Source organism: Phyllostomus hastatus, unplaced genomic scaffold, assembly GCF_019186645.2.
Source record: "Phyllostomus hastatus isolate PE091 unplaced genomic scaffold, TTU_PhHast_1.1 phas_scaffold_182, whole genome shotgun sequence".
Classification (NCBI taxonomy): Eukaryota; Metazoa; Chordata; class Mammalia; order Chiroptera; family Phyllostomidae; genus Phyllostomus; species Phyllostomus hastatus.
In genome coordinates this window covers 26,704,095-26,724,233 of record NW_025334013.1, presented here as the reverse complement: position 1 = coordinate 26,724,233, position 20,139 = coordinate 26,704,095, and the positions used below count along the sequence as shown (strand labels likewise).

Genomic DNA, 20,139 nt, shown 5'->3' with positions numbered 1-20,139 from the left:
TTAAGCGACTGAAAGGGAAGGTCAAGGATTCAGGAGAGAGGCTACACTGGACGCTGGACGCTGGACGCTGGACCTGTGGGTTCTGGAAACTCTGGTATAGAAGGTGGTGGTTGTTTCCATGAACATGGAGGATGGAGATCACCCCCAATGAGTGGAAAGGCTCAATCCTGGAGACTCCGTGCTTAAGGAAGCTGCAGAGAAGACAAAGCAATAGAAGAAGAGGGGCACGTGGTGGAAGCGGGGCGGAGGAAGACTTCCAGGTCACAACAGCCAAGGGCTGCCCCAGGTGCCAACAGCGGGTCTGGACCACTGAAGAAGGGATGAGCCTCCCTGGGGACCCCCGGGAGACTGATCTCCCAGCTGAGGCAGAAGCAGGGCGGTGAGGGAGAGGAGGAATTCTGGAGGTGGGTGGCAGACAACTCTGATAAAGAGCACAGAACTAGAGGGAGGAGGAGGATGGGGTGTTCACGGGGTGGCTGATCCGGGAAGGGCTTCGGGATGTTTTAACATGAAAGAGGCCTGCTTGTTTGTCTGTGGAGAGGAACCAGGTGGGAGGGGGCTGGGCACAGCCTGCTAAGGGTTCTGGAGTCCGCTCCACCTGGAGAGAGGACTGACCGGGCTCGCGGGGCGAAGTGGCTGGGGACGTGGGGTAAGGGATGGGCCCGGGCTGCGGGTCGAGGAGAAGGTGGTGGGCCCCGGAGGTCAGGCTGGAGTGGGGACCTTGACGGCTGTCTGCCTCCACGCACAGAAGCAGGACCGTGGCCTCCGTCCTGCCCTGCGCCGCTCCTGTATTCACAGGGCAGGGGCCTCCGGGAAGTCCAGGGCGAGGACGGAGGGTGGGCGCTGGCTGCTGGACGGAGCGGGGCGGAGCTGGGCGGAGGGCATCGGCTTCCCTGCGCGGGTCCTCTCAGGTGACAGACCCCGCGGGCCCCCAGCCCCGCCCCGCGGCATATTCCGGGGGCCGGGCCCGCGGCGTCGGAGAGCAGCCAGCGCCGCGCTCGGAGCCTCCGCCGTCTGTGCGCGCGTGGACCCAAGCCCCTTCCTCCGCCAACCCGCCGCCGCGATGGCCGCCGCGGCCGCCCCCCGCAGCCTCCTTGTCCTGCTCCAAGTGCTCGGGCTCGCCCTAGCGCAGATCGTAAGTCCGAGGGCTACTCTCGCGCCGGGGTCTGGGGAGCGGGGTCTGGGGTCCGGGGCCCAGATCCCAGGCAGGAGTTTGATGAAGGGCTTGCCCTGTCCCCCACTCTCTGTGACCCTCCCTAACCCGAGGGGTCGCTTCCAACAGTCCCGAGACGCGAGTCCCCTCAGTAGGTGCACATATAGGATGCATCCCCGCACCGTGTGGATGAGCCGGGGAGCCAGAGGGACCCTGTCCCGAGATGCTCGCCCCTGCCAGGGACAGCATCGTGGAGCAGGAGCTGGCGCTGGCTCCTGGCAACCCGGCGAACCCAGGTGGCGTGGGAGACAATGGTGCCCATTCACAGGGCTCGGCAGCCTCCGCCCCCGCCGCCTCCCAGGGGGCGCCGTCTCCAGCCAGACGCCGCTCTCGGTCGGCGACTGCCTCTCCGCGGGGCTCGCGCACTTCCAAGGGCACCTGGGGCGGCGGGTCTAACGGGACGCGGGCGCAGAGGGGCAGGGTCCAGGCGCCGTCTAGTGCCCCGTGCAGTTTGCAGCTCTCCTGCGGGGCTCCAGCCTAAGTAAGGAGGGCGCGGGCCCCTAGCACGCGCGGAGTCCCTGCCTGGGTCGGGTCTCGCTGCACGCCCCCCACCCCCAATGAAAGGGTCACCCCAGGGAGATGGAGGAGCGATGCGGCAGAGGGATGCTTTGAGTGGGAGGAGGGAACAGGCTTCCCTCCTCTACACCGCCCCCTCCCCCGCAACCGCCCCTACCTTCCCTTCAGGTTTACCCTCACCAGGGGGAGTGGAGAGGGTACATACTCACTATCCATGCTTGTTGGACATCTAAAAATAATAGTACGAGCTACCCTTCCTTGTACTATCTATGGCTTATTTGAGCCATCAGCATCTCCATCTGTTCCTCACCACGACATCGCGAGGGCAGCGTGGTACAGTGGAATCCTGGCCCCACTACTTAGTCTGGGATCTTTCGTAATCTCTGTTAGCCTGTTTCCATAAGCGCAAACTGCGCTCGAAATCGTATCCGCCTCACAGCTCCGAGCATTCAGTAAGATGCTATATGCAATGGTGCACAGCACCTGGTATACCGTAGGTTCTCAATAAACGCAAGTTTGCTGCCCCATGCCCAGCTCCCTGCACTGTCTGAAGACTGCACATTCTCTGTGTGTTTTCAGAGAGGTCCGCCAGGAGAGCGGGGCCCTCCGGGCCCCCCGGGGCCGCCGGGAGTGCCTGGATCCGACGGCATCGACGTGAGTCTCTAATCAGGGACCGAAGCGGGAGGGAGGTTGTGGACAAAGGGGAACTTTGTGGGCGTTGGGGGCGGGGATAGGATGGGTGGGTTCCTGGAGATGCAGTGTCCCAGGTTGCCAGTAGGCGGCGCCGGCCCGCACCACAAGGAACCCATTTGTTCTGCAAAACCCCCAGACCAGCCGGGAGATGCAGAGCCGATTATAGCTGCCCACAGACAAGGAGCTGCTGTGCTGCCTACCCACCACAGCTCACAGCGATTCCTTATCCCCTGCCCCACCTTTCCCTTACGTTTAAGGTGGGAGATGCCTTAATCCCTTGCGCTGCCCACTGGCACGTCTGGATGCTTCTTCAGGGTAGTTTCGGAGCCTTGGCCAGACCGCTGACCAGCAGGGGCCAGACTCCTGTCTCTTTTGCATTTCTTTCCCCAATTTAGAACCAGCTGGGCTTGTTCCCTGATCTCCCTAGCATGGTGAGAGTTAAATTCCTCATTCAGGAAGCTCCCCCAGGAGGTCAACTCCATGTTTATCCATCTGGACAGACTTCTATTCAGCCTGGTGCCCCCACCCCAAACACAGGGCCCTGGGTTCCTGCCAGCTCCCTGGCTGCCTCCGGCTCGGAGATGCCTGGAGGCCTCTCTGGGGCTGAATCTGACTCCAGGCTCTGCCTGTCCTCCACCAAGGGGCCTTTGTCACTGCTGAAAGGAGGCCCTTCCTGCCTTGGGAAGTTTGAATCTGCCCCCTTTATAGGCCCCCTTACCTCCCGGGTTTCTTGTTTTTCTGTACCAATTCAGAGGACAGCCACTGCCTATTTCACTCACTTCCCCTTCATGTTTTTCTAAAAGTTCCTTCTGCTCTGGCTGGTGTGGCTCTGTGGATTGAGCGCCGGTCTGCAAACCAAAGGGCCACCAATTCTGTTCCCAGTCGGGGCACACGCCTGGGTTGCAGGCGGGGTCCTGAGTTGGGGTTGGGGGCATGTGAGAGGCAACCACACATTGATGTTTCTCTCCCTCTCTTCCCCTCGCTCTAAAAATAAATAAATAAAATCATTTAAAAAAAATAAAAGTTTCAAGTGTCGCAGGTTCGATTCCCAGTCAGGGCACATGCCTGGGTTGCAGGCCACAGCCCCCAGCAACTGCACATTGATGTTTCTCTCTCTCTTTCTCTTTCCCTGCCCTCTCTAAAAATAAATAAATAAAATCTTTAAAAAATTAAAATAAAAGTTTCTTCTCACACTTGCCCAAATCCAAGAGGCACCAGCTCTCCAAGGTAACTGGGAGCCCACACCCCCATCTGCAGTGCCATCACCAGCGCCTTTACCCGCACTGGCAGGTCAAAAAACATGTGGACATCACCCTCTCCTGCCTGGCTGGGATTGGTCTCAATCAGCCTATGATTTTTTTTTTTGAGGGAAATAGAGCTAGTTTTCTAAAAGTGCATGGCTGAGGGAACCCAGGACAGAGGAGAAGAGAGCGAGGAGATAGGCGTGTGGGACTGGTTGGCCAGTGCCTGTGTGTGCCGGCTTGGGGTACTCGAGCCAGTGCATGCTGTCTCACCCACTTGTGTCTTGCAGGGTGACAAGGGGCCCCCTGGGAAAGCTGGCCCTCCGGTGAGTGCTGTTTCCTCTTTGGCCTTTGACTCCTTGGCCAGTTCTTGCTCTCCTCCCGCTAATATTTGCTTCACCTCTGTTTTCAAGGGACCTAAGGGAGAGCCTGGCAAACCAGGGCCAGATGGCCCGGACGGGAAGCCTGGGATTGATGTGAGTAGCATGACTCTGGCATCTTCCCTGATCTTTTGTTCAGAGTGGAGCAGCAGGAGGAGACTGCAGCTGTGAACTCCCTTTCCCTTCACGTGCCTTGTGATCTCTCACTGGACCCCCACTCCCAGGAGCACGAATCCCAGGCAGATGGGGTCCAGAGAGGGGGTCAGTTTGTCTGCAGCAGCCAAGATTCAGCCTCACATTTCTGGCCTCCAAGTATCACACTGAACGCTGTGGGCAGAGCTGTCCTGCCCACCCCGTGCTCTCCTCCTCTCTCCCCCTCCCCACCCCACCCCCTCGAAGCCCGGGTGCAGCTCAGGAGAGGAACATGATTTGGCTGATCCTAGAGTTCTCAGGCGCCCTGGGGTCATGGGCTCCTGGACACAGCCAGGGCCATTGGGCTAGTCATCGGGTTGGGAAATACACATGCGCCAGTCACCGAAAGGTGGGAGGAGGAAGAGGCCCCATGAGTTGCCTTTGCCCTGCTGGCTCAAGAGGTGCCCACCAGAGCTGCGCCCAGCCCCCGGGCCCCTGCAACTCATCCGCACCCTGCAAAGATCACAAAGCACATTGCCTTGCACATCAGTCCTCACACATCCACCCGGAGAGGTAAGCATGGTTACTAATCCATGTTGCAGGTGAAAAAACTAGGGCTTTGCAGAAGTTGCCAAGGGCAGACATCAAGGAAATGATGTCTAAGCCTTCTAGACTCCTAACCTGGGAAGCATGAGCCTGGGCTAATCAACCTTTCAGTGCTGGTTTCTCATTTTTCAAAAGGAGATAATCCTTCTGCCTGCCTGCCTCCCAGGGTTACTGTGGGAACTGGGGAAAGGAGAGTGAGGTGTCGAGGTTCCTCGGCCCTGAAGGAATAAGGAGAAAAGCAGTCTGGGCCCACCTAGGAGAGACCGCTGTACCTGCCCTGCCCATGGGTCTGGGAGCAGGTTTGCCCCTCACTGATCTGCCTTCCTCCTTCCCCAGGGTCTAACTGGAGCCAAGGGGGAGCCTGGCCCCGTTGGGACCCCTGGAGTCAAGGTAAGTGGCCTGTAAGGGCAATCTAGAGCCAGAGTTTGGGAGGGGCTGCAGGAGAGAGGAGCAGGGACCCAGGAGCCACAGCCTCTGAGCCTCTCCCATTGCTCTTGCAGGGCCAGCCCGGGCTCCCAGGTCCCCCTGGCCTGCCGGTGAGTATAACCAGCAAAAGCTTCGATGGCCCTGTATGGATAGGGAGGGGGACTTAAAGTTGGGGCCATCAACCCAATCTCCTTTCCTTCTGTTGCAGGGCCCTGGCTTCGCTGGACCTCCCGTAAGTCCTCAGGGGTGGGGCAGGGTCCCTGAGACTGCCAGGGAAGATGATAGGTACTGGCCAGTAAGGGGGAGGGGCCAGCACACACTGATGCTGTAAGGGAGGGGCAGACTTGCCAGAGAACTCTGGCCCAGCCCACTCTGAGCCTCTCCACTGGCTGTGGGATTCTCTGGTCCGTAAAGCCCGAATCTGCCAGTCTCTCTGGGGTAGGTTGCAAAAAAAGGGGGAAGGGTGCTTGGGCACCGGTCCTTACCTTTGCGCCCGGGGTGGGCTAACCCTCTGAGGCACAGTGGCCAGTGACGTCTCTGCATTTAGGGACCACCTGGACCTGTGGGCCTCCCTGGTGAGATCGGAATCACAGGCCTCAAGGTGAGCCCAGCCACCCCTCTGCTGACTCTGCCTCCTGCCTCCAAGCCTGCAAGCTAAGTGTCTCTCCAGGAGTTCCTGGGCCTGCTTCTGGCCACCAGGGAGCTCCTCCAGGTCTGGGGCAGACACCCCTCCTGCTGAGCCCGCCCTGTGGTAGGTCTTTCAGGGAGACCAAGGGCTGGGGCCATCCCTGGCCGATTGGACCTTGAGCTCCCATGAGAGCCCGGATCTCAGGAGGTGACCCGGAGAGGAGGCTGGACAGGGGTATGATTTAGGTCTCTCTCACTTCCAGGGGGATCCTGGACCAGAGGGACCAGCAGGACCCCCCGGGCCCCCTGGGAAACCGGTAAGTGTCCTCAGACCTCCCACATGGCAGTGTGTGCAGAGGAAGGAGAAAGTGCTGGAAGCAAGCCTGGGGTGGGGAAGGTTGGAGTCAGGCCTCACACCCACACATCTCCTCCAGGGCCGCCCGGGAACCATCCAGGGCCTGGAAGGCAGCGCAGATTTCCTGGTGAGAGGGGGTCCTGGGGTGAGGCTAATGCAGGGAGGGGGCGGGTCAGCTGGAGATGGGCGGAGGTGGAGCTAGCACCTTGGGCCTGGAGACAGTCGGTGGGAGATGGGGAGGGCTGTGCAGAGTGGCTCAGCCAGGTGGGGTAGGAGGAGGGTTTGGGAGCTGGCAAGATGGGGAAGCACTGCCCTGCTGGCGTGAGGCCGGCTGGTGACCACAAAGCCCTGCGGGATTTTCCTTCCAGTGTCCAACCAACTGCCCGGCGGGTGTGAAAGGCCCCCAGGGGCTGCAGGGAGTGAAGGTGAGCTCCTGGCCCTAGTCTTGGGAGGGCGGAGCAGGTGGTCAGGTGGGGACCTCATACTGAGCTTTTGCTTTAGGGGCATCCTGGGAAACGTGGGCCTCTGGGAGATCCCGGCCGCCTTGGGAAGACAGTAAGTGTGAGGGCAAAGGGCCATGGAGGGCAGGGCCTGTGGGGAGGACCCTACTGGGCCTCCCCTTCCACCTCCCTTCCCCTTCCCGGGTGGTCTCTGGGGACAGAGCTTCCAGCTGGGCAGCAGAGAGGCCCATGTTCCAGGTCAGTGTATCCCTGGGCAGGTCCCTTCTCCTTGCTGGGCCTCCATTTCCCCGTCTGCCATATGGGATTGGAAACGGATGGTACCTTTGGTTGCCTGATACTTGTCTCTCCATCTGCCTGCCTGTCTGATTACCCAATCCTGCCTTCTAGGGTCCCAAAGGAGATGTGGGTGCTTCTGGAGAGCAAGGCATCCCTGGGCCGCCGGTAAGGAGCACTTCCCCCGGCTCCTCTCCTCATCCGAGGAGACCTTGGTGGGCTCGCTCCCCTGCTCCAGCCTCTAACTTGGAACAGAGACACCTGTGCCCAACTGGCGTGTCTCTGGGTGGGGAGACGGGGGCTAAAGCTGACTGTCAGAAATTGGGGCACAGAAACCAAGTCTGTCAGTCAGCAGACTCGGCTGGGGCCCAGGATCTGCCACTGCCCCCCAAGTGACTCTGGAGCATACCTCCCTATCTCTGAGCCTCAGTCCCCTCTATGAGGTAGGGACTCAGAGGGGCATTGTGAACAGGGGGCTGGAGGCAGAGAAGGTATCATGAAGTGTCCCTGGCAATTGCCATCACTGTCCTTCTTCTGTCCTGACAGGGTCCCCAGGGTGCCAGGGGCTACCCAGGCATGGTGGGACCCAAAGGAGAGACGGTAAGTGAGTCTGGGGGGTGTCTTGCAAGAGCTGCCCCGACAGCCCTCTGGCCTCTGGGGTGCAGCCAGGGCCGACCTGCTCCCGCTTCCTCTCCCCAGGGTCCTCGTGGGTACAAAGGCATGGTGGGCTCTGTTGGCGCCGTTGGGTCACCGGTAGGTCTGCCCCTGCTCACTCCCCACACACCTCCTCCTGGCTGGAGTTTCCAGGGCTGAGGAGGGGGCGTGGCTCCCCCCCCCCACCCCCCGGGCCCATTAACCTGGATTCCCGTTTGTCCTCGCCAGGGTGAGGAAGGGCCCCGTGGGCCACCCGGACGAGCTGGGGAAAAGGGTGACGTGGTGAGTCCTCAGGCCCCTCTTGTTCAGTCAGGCCCCTGGGGAGTGCTGGGCGGGGCTCAGCTCCCCCTGAGGCCGGTGTGTGCGTGCACATGGGGGTTACTCTGGGCGTCTGTACATGGGGTGTCTGGTTCGGGAAAGGAGCATCTGCACCCCGCGCCCAGTCAGCTCCACCAGCCGCCAGCCCCGCCTGTTGCTGATCACACTCAGACTTCGGGAGGGGCCAGGAGATCCAGTCTCACGGTCACTGCGGCCAGACAGCTAAATTCCAGCAGCTCAGCCACGGGACTAATGGGATTTGGGGCAGACCCCAGTTCTCTCAGCTTTTTAAAATTTTAATTAATAGACTTTATTTCTTCTGAGCAGTTTTAAGTGTACAGAAAAATTGAACAGAAAGCAAGACTAACTATTCTTTTTTTTTAGTTTTTAGCCAAGCAAGTTTTTAAATATACACAGAAGTAGAGAATGATATAATGAACCCCCATATAAGTTATCTCCCCAAATTAACACTTTGCCACACTCACGTCATCCTTCCTTCACTTTGGTATTGCTCTGCCCTGACACTTTTCAAGCAAATCCTTAACATCATGTCATTTTACCCCTAAATACTTCTGTATACATCTCTTAAAAACAAGCACTTTATTTCACAGAATCACAATATCATTATCACAGCAACAAAATTATCAAGTGTTTCTTAACATCATCAAATAACCAATCTGTGTTCAATTTTTCCCAATTATCTCGAAAGTGTCTCCTCAGGGTTCTTGTTCAAATTAAGACGCAAACAAAGCGGTGCGCAGCGGGGCTCCCTGAGCGCTGGCCCCTCCCCCCCACGCCTCGCCCCGCCCCTGCGGTTTGGCGCTGACCTCCACTCCCTCCCGCTGGGTCCAGGGCCACAAAGGCATTCCCAGGCCCTTTTCCTCCAGCCCCTGCACAGCACGGCCTGTGCCAGAGGGACACTGTTCTCAGCTGTTCCCCTCTGTGAACAGCCAGAGGGGGGTTCAGGACCCTGAAAATGACCTCATTTCTATCCTCTCTGCAGGGAAGCCAAGGTGTTCGAGGACCCCAGGGAATAACGGGCCCAAAGGGGGCGACAGTAAGTGGCCCAGGCCCACCCAGCCAGAGGGCGGGGTCCAGCCAACTCCGTCCAAACCCCCAGAGAACCAGCCCCTGGGGACTCTAGACTGAGCTCTGTTGCAGGCGGGCTTGGTCACCTTGGGAAATGCCTCGTTTTTGTTAACCTGTAAATAAGGTGATGATGTAGGAGAGACCATGGAAAGCTTGCAGCAACCTGGGACACTTGTCACCCACACAAGGGAAGGACTGTGGTCTAGCCCCCAAAGTCCCATTCCCACTTCCACTCCCCTCCCTCAGTTGATTGGTGGGGCTTCACGAGATGACCAGACCCACTTCCTGCCTGCCCACTGATTGCAGCTGTCACAGGGGGACGTGGGTGGGTGACCTGACCCCAGGCATCTCCCCATGGTGAGTCTACCTTCCACTCTCCCCCTGAGCAGGGTCCCCCAGGCATCGATGGCAAGGACGGGACCCCAGGCACACCTGGCATGAAGGTAGGAGTAGAGGTTGCCCGTGGGATTGGGTCAAGGGTCAGGGCCCCTCCCAGCTCAGACCCAGGGCCCCATCACACTGACTTTGGAGGTCCAGGAGCCTGGGACCCTCAAGTGTGTCATCAACGCATCCCCTCTTGTCCCCGAGCCTCGGTTTCCCTGCCTGCATTCTGGTGGGAGCCGTGGACCCTCTGGTGGAACTCTCATTCATGCCTCTGGTTCTCTGTCTCCCCCAGGGTAGTGCCGGACAGGCGGGCCGCCCAGGAAACCCGGGCCACCAGGGCCTGGCGGTGAGTATGGGGAGGGGGCACGGGGGCCGCCTACCACAAACGGCTGCTTCTTTTCCCCAGAAAGACCAGGTGCTCTGTTGCCCACCTACCTCTCCATGATGACATGCGTGGCTGATGAGGTCAAAATCTACACACCCAGAGCACCTGCTCTAGTCCTTGTCCCCACCCAGCCCAGCCCTCATCCCCAACTCTGTGGCCTTTGGCCTGGCTAAGTCCTCATCATTTGAATAATTGCTCCAGCCTTCTGTTTGGCCACTCCATTCCTCCATGTTGGCCAAGTGGGATCTGACCATTTCCCCACTCCAGCACCTTCCATGGCCCTCATCGCCTCCAGGAAAGTCATTCTAGCCTAGCCTGTCTGTCAAGACACAGTTACTGAGGACCCAAGGCACCCTGAGTGGCAGAGAACAGCCACAGACAGACAGCTACAGCCCTTCCCCTGCAGCTCATCTCAGCTCTCAAGGACCGTCATAATCAGCCCAGCTTACCCTCCCGCCTCCTCAGACACTGCATCTTTTACACACCTTCTGGGAGCCCAGTCCACAGGAGCCCCCCCCGCCCTGGCTCCCCACCAGGGGTGCTGAGGCCAAGGCCTGCTAGCGTGCTCATGTGTGACTGGGCTGCTGTGTGCACCAGCGTGTGCCTGTGAGCACATAGCATGCTCTTCTCCTGTGGACCACAAATGCCTCTCTGACCCCTCCTCTCCCACCATGGCTTGGGGGCTGGGTACAGTCAAGTTCATGATGCCTGCGCCTGGGCCTGCTGCTGTTCAGCTCCCTCAAGAGGGCTGGGGACCTGAAACAAGGGTGGGAGGCAAAGCACAGATGCGTGGCACTGCCCCATGCCAGGGCGGAAACCAATGACAACTTTCTAACAGGGTGTGCCAGGTCAGCCGGGGACAAAAGGAGGCCCTGGAGACAAGGTGAGGTGACTTCAAGCTGGCGGCAGAACGGCTCCCTCTGAGCAAGGGAGCCTGGGGGCAAGGGCCCAGGGGCTTGTCATAAAGACGGAAAGGCTCAGGCCTCACCCCAAGCTCAGAGACTCAGCCGTACATGAGTTCCTCAGGACTAAGCAGGTCCCTCCTGTCACCCCTCCAAGCCCCTGCACCTCATCCCAGCTCCGTGAGACAGGATGGCCTGGCTCCGAATCCGGAGGAGAAACAAACAGGAACATCCCCGGAGCCCAGAGGACGTGGCCAAAATCACCCTCTCCCTTCCACAGTCATTTGGCTCGAGTCTGCTTAGGGGTTCACTGGGCTACTCCAAGACCGAGGGCCCCACTGGGCCACCCAGTCTGACCTTAGACTTGTGTTTTCCTGCAGGGTGAGCCAGGCCAGCAGGGCCTCCCTGGATTCTCTGGTCCCCCTGGAAAGGAGGTAAGTGCCCTCTCCTCTAACACAAGGGCTCTTGCTTTGCCACCTGCCCCACGCCTGAGGACCCTGCACTCAGCTTATGGGGTCTGGGGGAGACTATGAGATGAAGCCCTACATAGGGGTGTCCTGGGTGCCAGCCAGGGCCCTGCCACTGACCCCCTAACCCAGGGAAACTCCCTCTCCTCTCTGTACCATGCGGTAAGGGTAGAGGCGGGTTCTGTTCTGGGTATGACCTCCCCATATGACCAAGTTGACCGGGGCTAAGAATCCAGCAGACAGATTCATTCATTCAGTCATTCCATAAACATTTACCAAACGCCTGAGACTGTGCTGAGATACACAGTCTCCCACTCACACAGAGTTTACAGTTTAGCAGAAGACACAGACATTAAATAAATGACCACAGGATAACTAATTGCAATTGTGTTTGGTCCTACGAAGGAAAAGTACAAAGACCTGAAGAAAAAAACAGGGGGAAAGGGAAGGCTTCCCTGATGAAGCGAATTAGCTGTAACTCAGAGATGGGTGGGTGTTAGCCAGGTGTGGAAGGGAGGGACCCCCCCAGGGACCCCCAGGCCTTCTGCTGACCCCCAATTTCCCTGTCCCCCAGGGAGAGCCAGGGCCTCGAGGAGAAATTGGTCCCCAAGGCATCATGGGGGAGAAGGTAAGTAGTGCCCGGCACATGGCTCCTCCCTGGGGGCCTTTGCAGCTGCTGGCTCTGCTGGGCCCAGAACCTGGGTCCTCCCAATGGCTGCAGCGCTTGCCCTGTCCCGTCCACCCTTGTGTGAGGCTCCCCTAGCCCAGGCCTCGGTTGGTTTGTCTGTGAGGTGGAGCAAAGGACTTCCATGCGGGTGACAGCAGAAATGGAGGGTGCCCTGACTGTGCAGGGGGAGGCTGCCGGTGCTGGTTGCCTGGGTGTGACCCTTTCTTTCTATTTCAGGGTGACCAGGGTGAGAGGGGGCCAGTGGGACAGCCAGGCCCTCAAGGACGGCAGGTAAGTGGGGGCAACTTAGATTGGCAGTGGGGAGCATGTCCGGGCACCTCATTTGACTTACTCCTCTGGGTTCTTTTCTTTTCAGGGCCCCAAGGGGGAGCAGGGCCCCCCGGGGATTCCAGGACCACAAGGCTTGCCAGGCATCAAGGGAGACAAGGTACCAAATGGCGCCGGAAAACACCCGAGAAGGAGGCCCTAGGACCGTGGGGGGTGAGGGGGTCGGGAGGAGGCCAGATTCTTACCGAGCTTCCAAATCTTCGCAGAAAAATATCCTTCTGTGGGTCCCAGGGAGTCCTGAGGGGCGAGGTGGAGCTGCAGAGGGGGGCGTGGCCGGGAGCCGGGGTGGAGGGACCCCGTGGACCCAGCCCTTCCTGAGAGGAGAGCTCACCAAGCCCTCGACTCCCCGGCTTTCTCCAGGGCTCCCCAGGGAAGACCGGGCCCCGCGGCGGAGTGGTGAGCACCAGCGCCTCCCCTTCCCCGGCTTGGAGACGTCCCGGGGGTCGGGAGATGGGGCGCAGGGTGGAGGTGTCCCGCTCTGCTCCAACGGGGCTCTGACTCGTGGTTCTTCCTTTGCAGGGCGACCCAGGGGTGGCCGGCCTCCCAGGAGAGAAAGGCGATAAGGTGAGCCTGCCGCGGGGGAGGGGCCGGGGGGCGAGTTTCAGTGGGAGCAGCGGGTGACCCGGGCCCCCACCACCTCGTGACCGGACCGTGCTTCCTTGTGCCGGCAGGGAGAGTCTGGAGAGCCGGGGCCCAAAGGACAGGTGAGTGGTGTCCCTGCGCGCCTTTCTCCCGTCCCCCCGCCCCGCATCCCTGCCAGCAGTTGGGGCGGAGGTTGGGGGCCAGGCGGGGTGGGGCCGGGCCTTGGGGTCCTGGTTCTTCACGCCCCCTCCCCCACCCTCTCACCCTGACTCTGCTCCCGCCCCGCCCCGCAGCAAGGAGTCCGCGGAGAACCTGGCTACCGGGGCCCCAGCGGGGATGCGGGCGCCCCCGGGGTGCAGGGCTACCCCGGGCTCCCGGGCCCCCGAGGACTGGCGGGAGACCGCGGCGTGCCGGGACGGCCGGGGAGACAGGGCGTGGCGGTGAGTCGGCCCCCAGGCAGGGCAGCCTTCCCCATAGGAAATCTGTAGAATTGCTGCTCCTGTCCCGAGGCTGGGAGCTCCCACTGGAAGCCCGCGCCCCTGGGGCTGGTTCCAAGGCCCAGACCAGAGAGGGTGGGCGTGGGAGCGACAAGAGGGGTTTCAGTCAGATGCTGAAAATACTTCTGGAGAGAAACTGGGAGCAGGGAGGGGTCTCGGGGCCCTGGAGCAGCAGCCCTGGCAGCCAGGGGTTTCATCCTGAAAGGCCTTCTCTGCTTCAGGGCCGAGATGCCAGTGACCAGCACATCGTGGACGTGGTGCTGAAGATGCTACAAGGTGAGGGGAGGAGCCGGCAGCCCCTCGCTCTCCCCGGCAGGACGTCAGCCCCTGCAGAGTCTCTCCAGGTGGCCTTGCCCCGCTGTTTGGAGTCCTGAATGCTCATAGCAGCTCTGCCTCCGGGGGACTGAGGACCTTATTCATTCCCGCCAGCCTGCAGACCAGCGAGGAAGGGCGGGGTTGAACACGGGGCTTCTCTGTCTGCACACCCAGGGCTCAGGGGCTGTCAGGATGCTGTGCCTTCCCCAGTTTCTCCGGGCTGGCACCCACGTCAGACCTCTCTACCTCTCTCCCACCCCCCAGAGCAACTGGCAGAGGTGGCTGTGAGCACCAAGAGAGAAGCCTTGGGTGCAGCTGGCATGGTGGGCCCTCCTGGACCCCCTGGGCCTCCCGGGTACCCAGGCAAACAGGGACCCCACGGGCACCCTGGCCCCCGAGGCGTTCCTGGCATCGTGGGAGCCGTGGGCCAGATCGGCAACACTGGGCCCAAGGGTGAGTGTTGTCGTGCGATGGGTGGGTGGGGCCAGGCGGTGGGATTGGGCGGATGCGGGCCCCAGGGTCTTGGTGAGGCCGGCTGACTGCCCAGCCTCCTGTTTTCTCTTTCTCGGTAGCAGGTTGACAGAAACAAAAGTGCTATGCTATACCTTTGGTTTGGGGGGAGGGTTGTTTTTGTTTTGCATTTACTTAGGGGTACCCCATTAACATCTTTCCAAGTCTCTGAAGTGGGGAGGCAGGTTAACAAAACAGTGAAGCAGGCAGCTCCAGAATCACCAGGCGGGTCTGTGTCCCTCCACTTGCTGGTGGAGGCCCCGCCCGGGTCACCTGTTAACCTCCCTGGCTTTAGGTTTATCACCTGTAAAGTGGGGATATTCGTGGCGACAGCCTCATGGTGCTGTCCTGGGGATTCGTTCAGACAGAGGCGATTCACCTAGGGCGTTTAGCCCACTGCTTGGCTTGGTGAATGCCAGCTGTCCTTGAACTTCATGGGCTGTAAACAGGGTGGGGCAGAAGTACGTTTACAGTTGTGAGTTTGGGAAACAGAGAGTTTATTCTCGTATTATTATTTATTAGTCATTGTATTATTCTCCATATGAACAACCGCAAGTGTACTTTTGCCCACCCTGTAGTCTGCCCCCTTCGTCTGCACCTCCCTCCTGCATTTCCCCAGTTCTGCGGTCACTCCCAGCATTCCCCGAGTGTAAGCTAGCACAAAACAGGAATAATCGCTGGGTATGAAACAGAAATTAAATGGCGACCACAGTAGAAAAAAGTTTCCAATTCTGAAAATGAAGGCCCCCCGTCTTTCTCTGTAGGCAAACGCGGAGAGAAGGGCGACCGGGGGGACGTGGGACGTGGGCACCCCGGGATGCCGGGCCCCCCAGGGATCCCAGGTAAGACCTCGGCCCTGCCCGGCAGCAGCTGTGTCCCTCAGCTCTGGGATGACGCCCACAGACAGCTGGGTGTCGTGCATGGACACCTCGTGCTCAGCCAACTCCGCGCCATACACCCAGCTTTTGCGTCCCTTTGGGGCACCCGGAGCCCTTGGGTGGGGTCTGGACATCTGAGGACTTCTGGGTTGCACTGAAATCCACTTCATGGAGGGAAAGGCAGGGCATTTGCTCCCAAGGCTCACCGCTGACTGGGAGCTGGGAGTGGTGGACAGTCACATGCGTGTCTGGGGCAGAGTCCCTTCTTCCTGTGGTGTCCTTGGCTTTGTTGTCCCCACCTGAACAGTGGGACGCAGGAGTTCTAGAGCCAAGAGGAAGGCCTGATGTCTTGACCTTCTCCCTTTCCCAGGCCTCCCTGGCCGGCCTGGCCAGGCCATCAATGGCAAAGACGGAGACCGAGGGACCGCAGGGCCCCCGGGAGAGGCCGGCCGACCCGGCCTGCCAGGCCCTGTGGGGCTGCCAGGCTTCTGTGAGCCTGCAGCCTGCCTGGGAGCCTCAGCCTACGCCTCCGCACGCCTCACCGAGCCTGGATCCATCAAGGGGCCGTGAGCCCCAGGCCAGGACAGCACCCAGCAGGCATCCTGGGGGAAGGACGAGGTCCCCTCTGGATGGACGTGCACCCCATCCCTCAGCCCAGGACACTAGCATTCCCAGGACCTCTGTCTGGGACCCAGGAATCCTGAAGGAAAGGAAATCCTAACCCATGAGGGAAGGGAAGGGCAGGGAGGGCACTGGAGTGGAAAGGTGAGGCCAGCAGCACGGCAAGTGTCTCGGGAGAGTGCAAACTCGCAGAGGAGGGGGTGGCTTCCCTTCCCGAGCACCACTCAGACTTGTTACCAAAACAAGTACCTCTGTAATTTGTGCCATCCTCCGCTGGCCATCTTGTCCCTGGGGCCGGTGGACTGAGGTCTCTGCTGGTTCCTGACCCCATTTCACCCCTTGGACTTACCAGGTGACTGCTGATGGGTGACTACACAGCCATCATTAAGCCAGCCCCACTACTCCCCGCCCCGACCCCCGCCCATCTCAGTATTTAAGCACCCATGTCCCTTCTCTTTCGGCGTCACTCTCCCACTGCCCTCCCCTAGACCCACACAGGCCTTTCTGAAAATAAAAGCCCCCAACTTGGGCACAAACCAGGGTGTGAGTTGTTGGGCTTCATTTCTCATGGAGTGGGGGTGGGCCTCCACGGCCCCGGCACATGGCCCCGGCACGGCGGTCCCGGGCTCCTCCCTTCCTCTGGGCACGTCCTGAATTGTGAGCATTAGGATGGCCCGCGGTGTTGAGGAACATCCGTGGGGAGAACCTGGAGGTAGTCAAGACGGCGAACTGCTGTGTAACTTTGGGCAGATCCTTTCCCAGCCTTCGAACAGCGGTGGCAAGGACTCACCAAGCCTTTTTATCTCGGGAGACTGGCAATTTTCAACTGGTGCGCTACAAGAATTTTTAAAACGTTCCATACCTGACTGTTTACTCAGGGGTACTGACTCTTTTCCCTTAGACTGTCAAATAAAAAAATGACAACAGCCAACACAACAACAGCCATCCAGTGTGAATGCTCTGTTTTGAACCATAACTATATAGGTCATGTAATAGAGCTGTGTCTTATTGGTCACATTGTATAATGAGGTTGCATCTGATTGGTTAATTCTTGGTACCAGAAATCCTCATATATGTGTATAGGCACCTGATTTTTTTTTTAAGTCACTTTGGAGCAAAAAGGGTAGATAATTACTATTATCATTATTTTTGTAAATCAATCAAAATTATTCCTTTTTTTGTCAGACTGGCAAAAAATGTATTTTTTTGGTGTGCAGCACAGTTTTAGGAATTAGCGTGCCATGAAATGAGAAGGTTGAAGACTGCTGCGGTAGACCACACCCGGTGTCTGGCCGGCACCAGCACCCAGGAGGTCCCCAAGAGTTTTGGCACTCACTGTGTGCCGGCCCTGGGGCAGGGGCTGGCAGCAAAATACTAGAAGATTTGCCTCTTACCTTCCAGGGGTTCCCAGGCCCATGAGGAAAAGACATGGGTCTGGATGATGAGAGCAGAAGTGACAGTCACTAATGCCACTTCCACTAAGGGGACATGGAGCAGAGACTGGCTCCGACCTGATCTGTGCCCCTGGGGCTCCCAGCCTCGCTGCTTTGTAGGCCAGGCAGGCTGCTCCAAGCAGCAGGAGCAGGGAAGCGTGTGGCCTTTGACCTGTGCGAAGATGGCTTTCAAGGAGTGTCCAGTCCCTTTGCTCCATTATGGATTTGGGCATTTGTTCCCTCAAATGAAACGTTCTGCCTGAGGTCTGAAGCCTGGGCCCTCCTACATCTCACCTTAAACTTGGCTGTTCACCCCCACCTACGCTGGGGCATCCTTTGAACTCCCCTCGCTGGCCTGCCCCTCTCCTCCCTCCCTCACCCAGTACACCCACGTTTCAGCTCCCATGCAGTGACAGGAAACACAGGTGGGGTGGCCCTCAGGGCCACGTGGGTGGCTTTGCCCTCTGTGCTTTGGCAAATCCCAAATCACAGCATCCCAAATTCCTAAAATGCCCCAGGTTCTCATGTTTTTGTGCCTGCTGTTCCCTGGAATAGCACCCCTGCTGCCCTCCTTGTCTAGCTGATTCCTACTGCTCTTTCAAAACTTGATCTTGTCCTCTAGTAATCCGCTTCTTACGGCAACTGCCAGCCGGGCCAGGCACGTCTGCTTTTGTGCCTATTTATATCATCATAGTGGTTACAGTAAATTATTAATATCAGTATTAACAAGTATTAGTTATCAGTCACTGAGCTCATATTATGGTCAGGTACTGCACTGAACACCCTGCAAACATCCCACTCTGCCCTCCCAAGGGCCCCGTGAAACAGGCATGACCCCAACCCCACTTGTCATTTTAGAAAGTAAAACCTCTCAAACCCACTTATGCAGGGCTGTCTGATTTGGCTCCTCGTTCATCGCACCATCCTTGGATTCCTCTCCTGCTTTCTCATTTCCCCAGTATCTGACACACAGCTTGTCCTTGGACCACACCTTTTTCTCCCCTTCCTCTCGTGATCTCACCCGGCTCTGTGGCTCTAAATTCCATCCATGCCTCCCTAACCGAGACCTCTCCCCTTAGCTCAACCTTTCAAATTACTGAAGCTAAACATGCTGGAGTCAATCCCCTATCCTTCCTTCCTTCCTTCCTCTCTCCCTTCCTTTTATAGATTTTATTTATTTATTTTTAGAGTGGAGGGAAGGGAGAGAGGGAGAGAAACATCAATGTGAAAGAAATATCAATCAGTTGCCTCTTGTATGCACCCTAACCAGGGACCAAACCAGCAACTGGGGTGTGAGTCCTGACTGGGAATTGAACCAGTGACCTTTCAGTTTGCAGGACAACACCCAATTGGAGATACCTGGGTTAGAATCCATGTTGTTTCTTGTACCCCATATCTGATACAACAGCTGAAAATCCTGCTGGCTCAGCCTTTGAAATATATCCAAAATTCAACCACTACTCACCACCTCCCCTACTACTAGGCCAGTGACCGTTTTTATTTACTCTTGGAAGTACTGAGAGCCTCCCAACTGGTCCCCTGCTCATGCCCTTGCTCCTCAACACAGCAGCCAGGTGGTTCAGTTAAACTCAAATCAACCCATGTCACTCCTTGGCCTGAAGCCCTCCAATGGCTCCCACTGTGCACTAGGAAAAGCCTGAATCCCAGCAATGGCCTGTAAGGCTCTGTCAAACCCGCCTCCCTGCCCCCACTCTGACTTTGCCCCCTTGCCTTCCTGGCACACCCCATCCCGGCCACGCTGGCCTTCTGGTGTTTCTCATGGGCAGCAGGCTCACTCCCGTGTCAGGGTCTTGGCACTTGCTGTTCCCTCTTTCTGGAATGCTCTTCCTCTCAACATCTGCTTAGGTCACCAGCTCACTTCCTTCAGGTCTTTGCTCAAACGCTACCTTCAGGGGTATCATTTCATGACCACCCTTTAAAAACTGCAATCCCCACTCCCCACCATCACATGCAAACAGCTCAGGGGCTCATTTTTCTCCAAGACACGTGTCACCATTTGATACCTCTTATGTACCTGATTGTCCCCACACGGGAATGTTAACTCCATGAGGTGGGGATTTTTCTATCATAAATTACTAACGTTTCCCCAGCACCTACAGCAGAGCTGGTTACACAGCGGGGGCCTGATACTTGTTGACTGAATAACAGGTGGAGAGATAAAGGCTCAGTCGTTTCTTGCCCAACATCTGCCTAGTACAATGCTGGATTCTAGAGCCTTGGTTCTTACACTGAAATTACACCTTCCTGTTTACCAACCATCGTCCAGAGAGCCACAGGGGAGCCCCAACCTGAGGGCAGAGGCGGTTGTCTGAGATACTGGCTCATCCTGCTCATGGGGTTGGGGCAGTCCTGGATTCACAGGTTTTTAGAACACACAGGGGCATCTTCCCCTCTGCCGAATTGTTTAGGAAATCGTCCTCCCTGGCAACTGCCCTGCACAGTGCTACACCATTCCACTGCGGATCTCTTCTGCCTTCGCACCAACTGTGCTTAGCCCGACACGTCACTCATTCACATCATTGTAGTCTCAAGTCAGAAGTTTTTGTGTACAAGTTCTCTGTTTTCTTTGCACAGCACCCAAGACAGAACTTAAGGCCCTTGAGTGGTACTTAGCCTTCTGCTGCTGCTGACAGAACACTCGAAACAGTGAAAGCCACATAAAGCATACGTGGACAGAAGAATCCGAAGGACGGATGAGAAAGAACAAGTGGAAAACCTCCTCACACAGGGGGTTGGGGGAGACATTACGGACATAAAGGTAAAGGACAAGATGGGAACATCATTAGTACTAAAACTGCTGGATTAACCCCAGGGATTCTGTTCCTATCCTAAACAGATGTGGAACTTAATAGCAGCTCTCAGGCATCAGCCAAGGGCCCAGACAAACAAAGGCAGTCTACACCCAAGACAGAGACCCCGCCTTCATTCAGAGGCGGGCCCTGCTGAGGGCATGCTGTTGCATTTGAGGTCTTGCCCTCGTTCCTTCTACCCCTGCACATCTGCTGAGGGGTGCAACGTGCCACCCCTTTCTCTCCTTCGTTGGCCTCTCTGCACTTTCCCGTAACTGGTCAGTACCTCTGGAAGCTACCAGTATCCTCTGGCCATGCCTATGCCTCTGCCATCCATGAGTTACAGGTGAGCAGCT

The 20,139-nt window shown here is 58.0% G+C and overlaps 1 protein-coding gene across 2 annotated transcripts; it reads left to right on the top strand.

Moving 5' to 3' along the window:
• Nucleotides 1-309: 309 nt before the first annotated feature.
• Nucleotides 310-16,076, top strand: COL9A2 (collagen type IX alpha 2 chain). Of its 2 annotated transcripts, XM_045859995.1 has the most exons (33): nt 310-404; nt 936-1,135; nt 2,309-2,383; nt 3,954-3,989; nt 4,077-4,139; nt 5,118-5,171; nt 5,282-5,317; nt 5,416-5,439; nt 5,755-5,808; nt 6,098-6,151; nt 6,269-6,316; nt 6,558-6,614; nt 6,691-6,744; nt 7,038-7,091; nt 7,470-7,523; nt 7,623-7,676; nt 7,806-7,859; nt 8,899-8,952; nt 9,374-9,427; nt 9,661-9,714; nt 10,592-10,636; nt 11,036-11,089; nt 11,697-11,750; nt 12,027-12,080; nt 12,166-12,237; nt 12,498-12,533; nt 12,657-12,701; nt 12,809-12,841; nt 13,013-13,159; nt 13,438-13,492; nt 13,796-13,984; nt 14,806-14,883; nt 15,290-16,076. In XM_045859995.1, the coding sequence occupies exons 2-33, from the start codon at nt 1,064-1,066 to the stop codon at nt 15,487-15,489; spliced, it is 2,067 nt and encodes a 688-aa protein (XP_045715951.1). In that variant the 5' UTR covers nt 310-404; nt 936-1,063; the 3' UTR covers nt 15,490-16,076. The 2 variants fall into 2 exon arrangements, with proteins under 2 accessions (XP_045715951.1, XP_045715949.1); XM_045859993.1 differs by lacking the exon at nt 310-404 and having other exon boundaries at nt 853-1,135.
• Nucleotides 16,077-20,139: the final 4,063 nt, after the last annotated feature.

Excerpts from the sequence above, each read along its gene's own strand:
- COL9A2 (XM_045859995.1), top strand. The coding sequence starts at position 1,064 with ATGGCCGCCGCGGCCGCCCCCCGCAGCCTCCTTGTCCTGCTCCAAGTG. Across the intron at positions 5,172-5,281 it reads TTGGGACCCCTGGAGTCAAG|GGCCAGCCCGGGCTCCCAGG; the intron begins GTAAGTGGCCTG and ends TTGCTCTTGCAG. Across the intron at positions 13,493-13,795 it reads GGTGCTGAAGATGCTACAAG|AGCAACTGGCAGAGGTGGCT; the intron begins GTGAGGGGAGGA and ends CCCACCCCCCAG.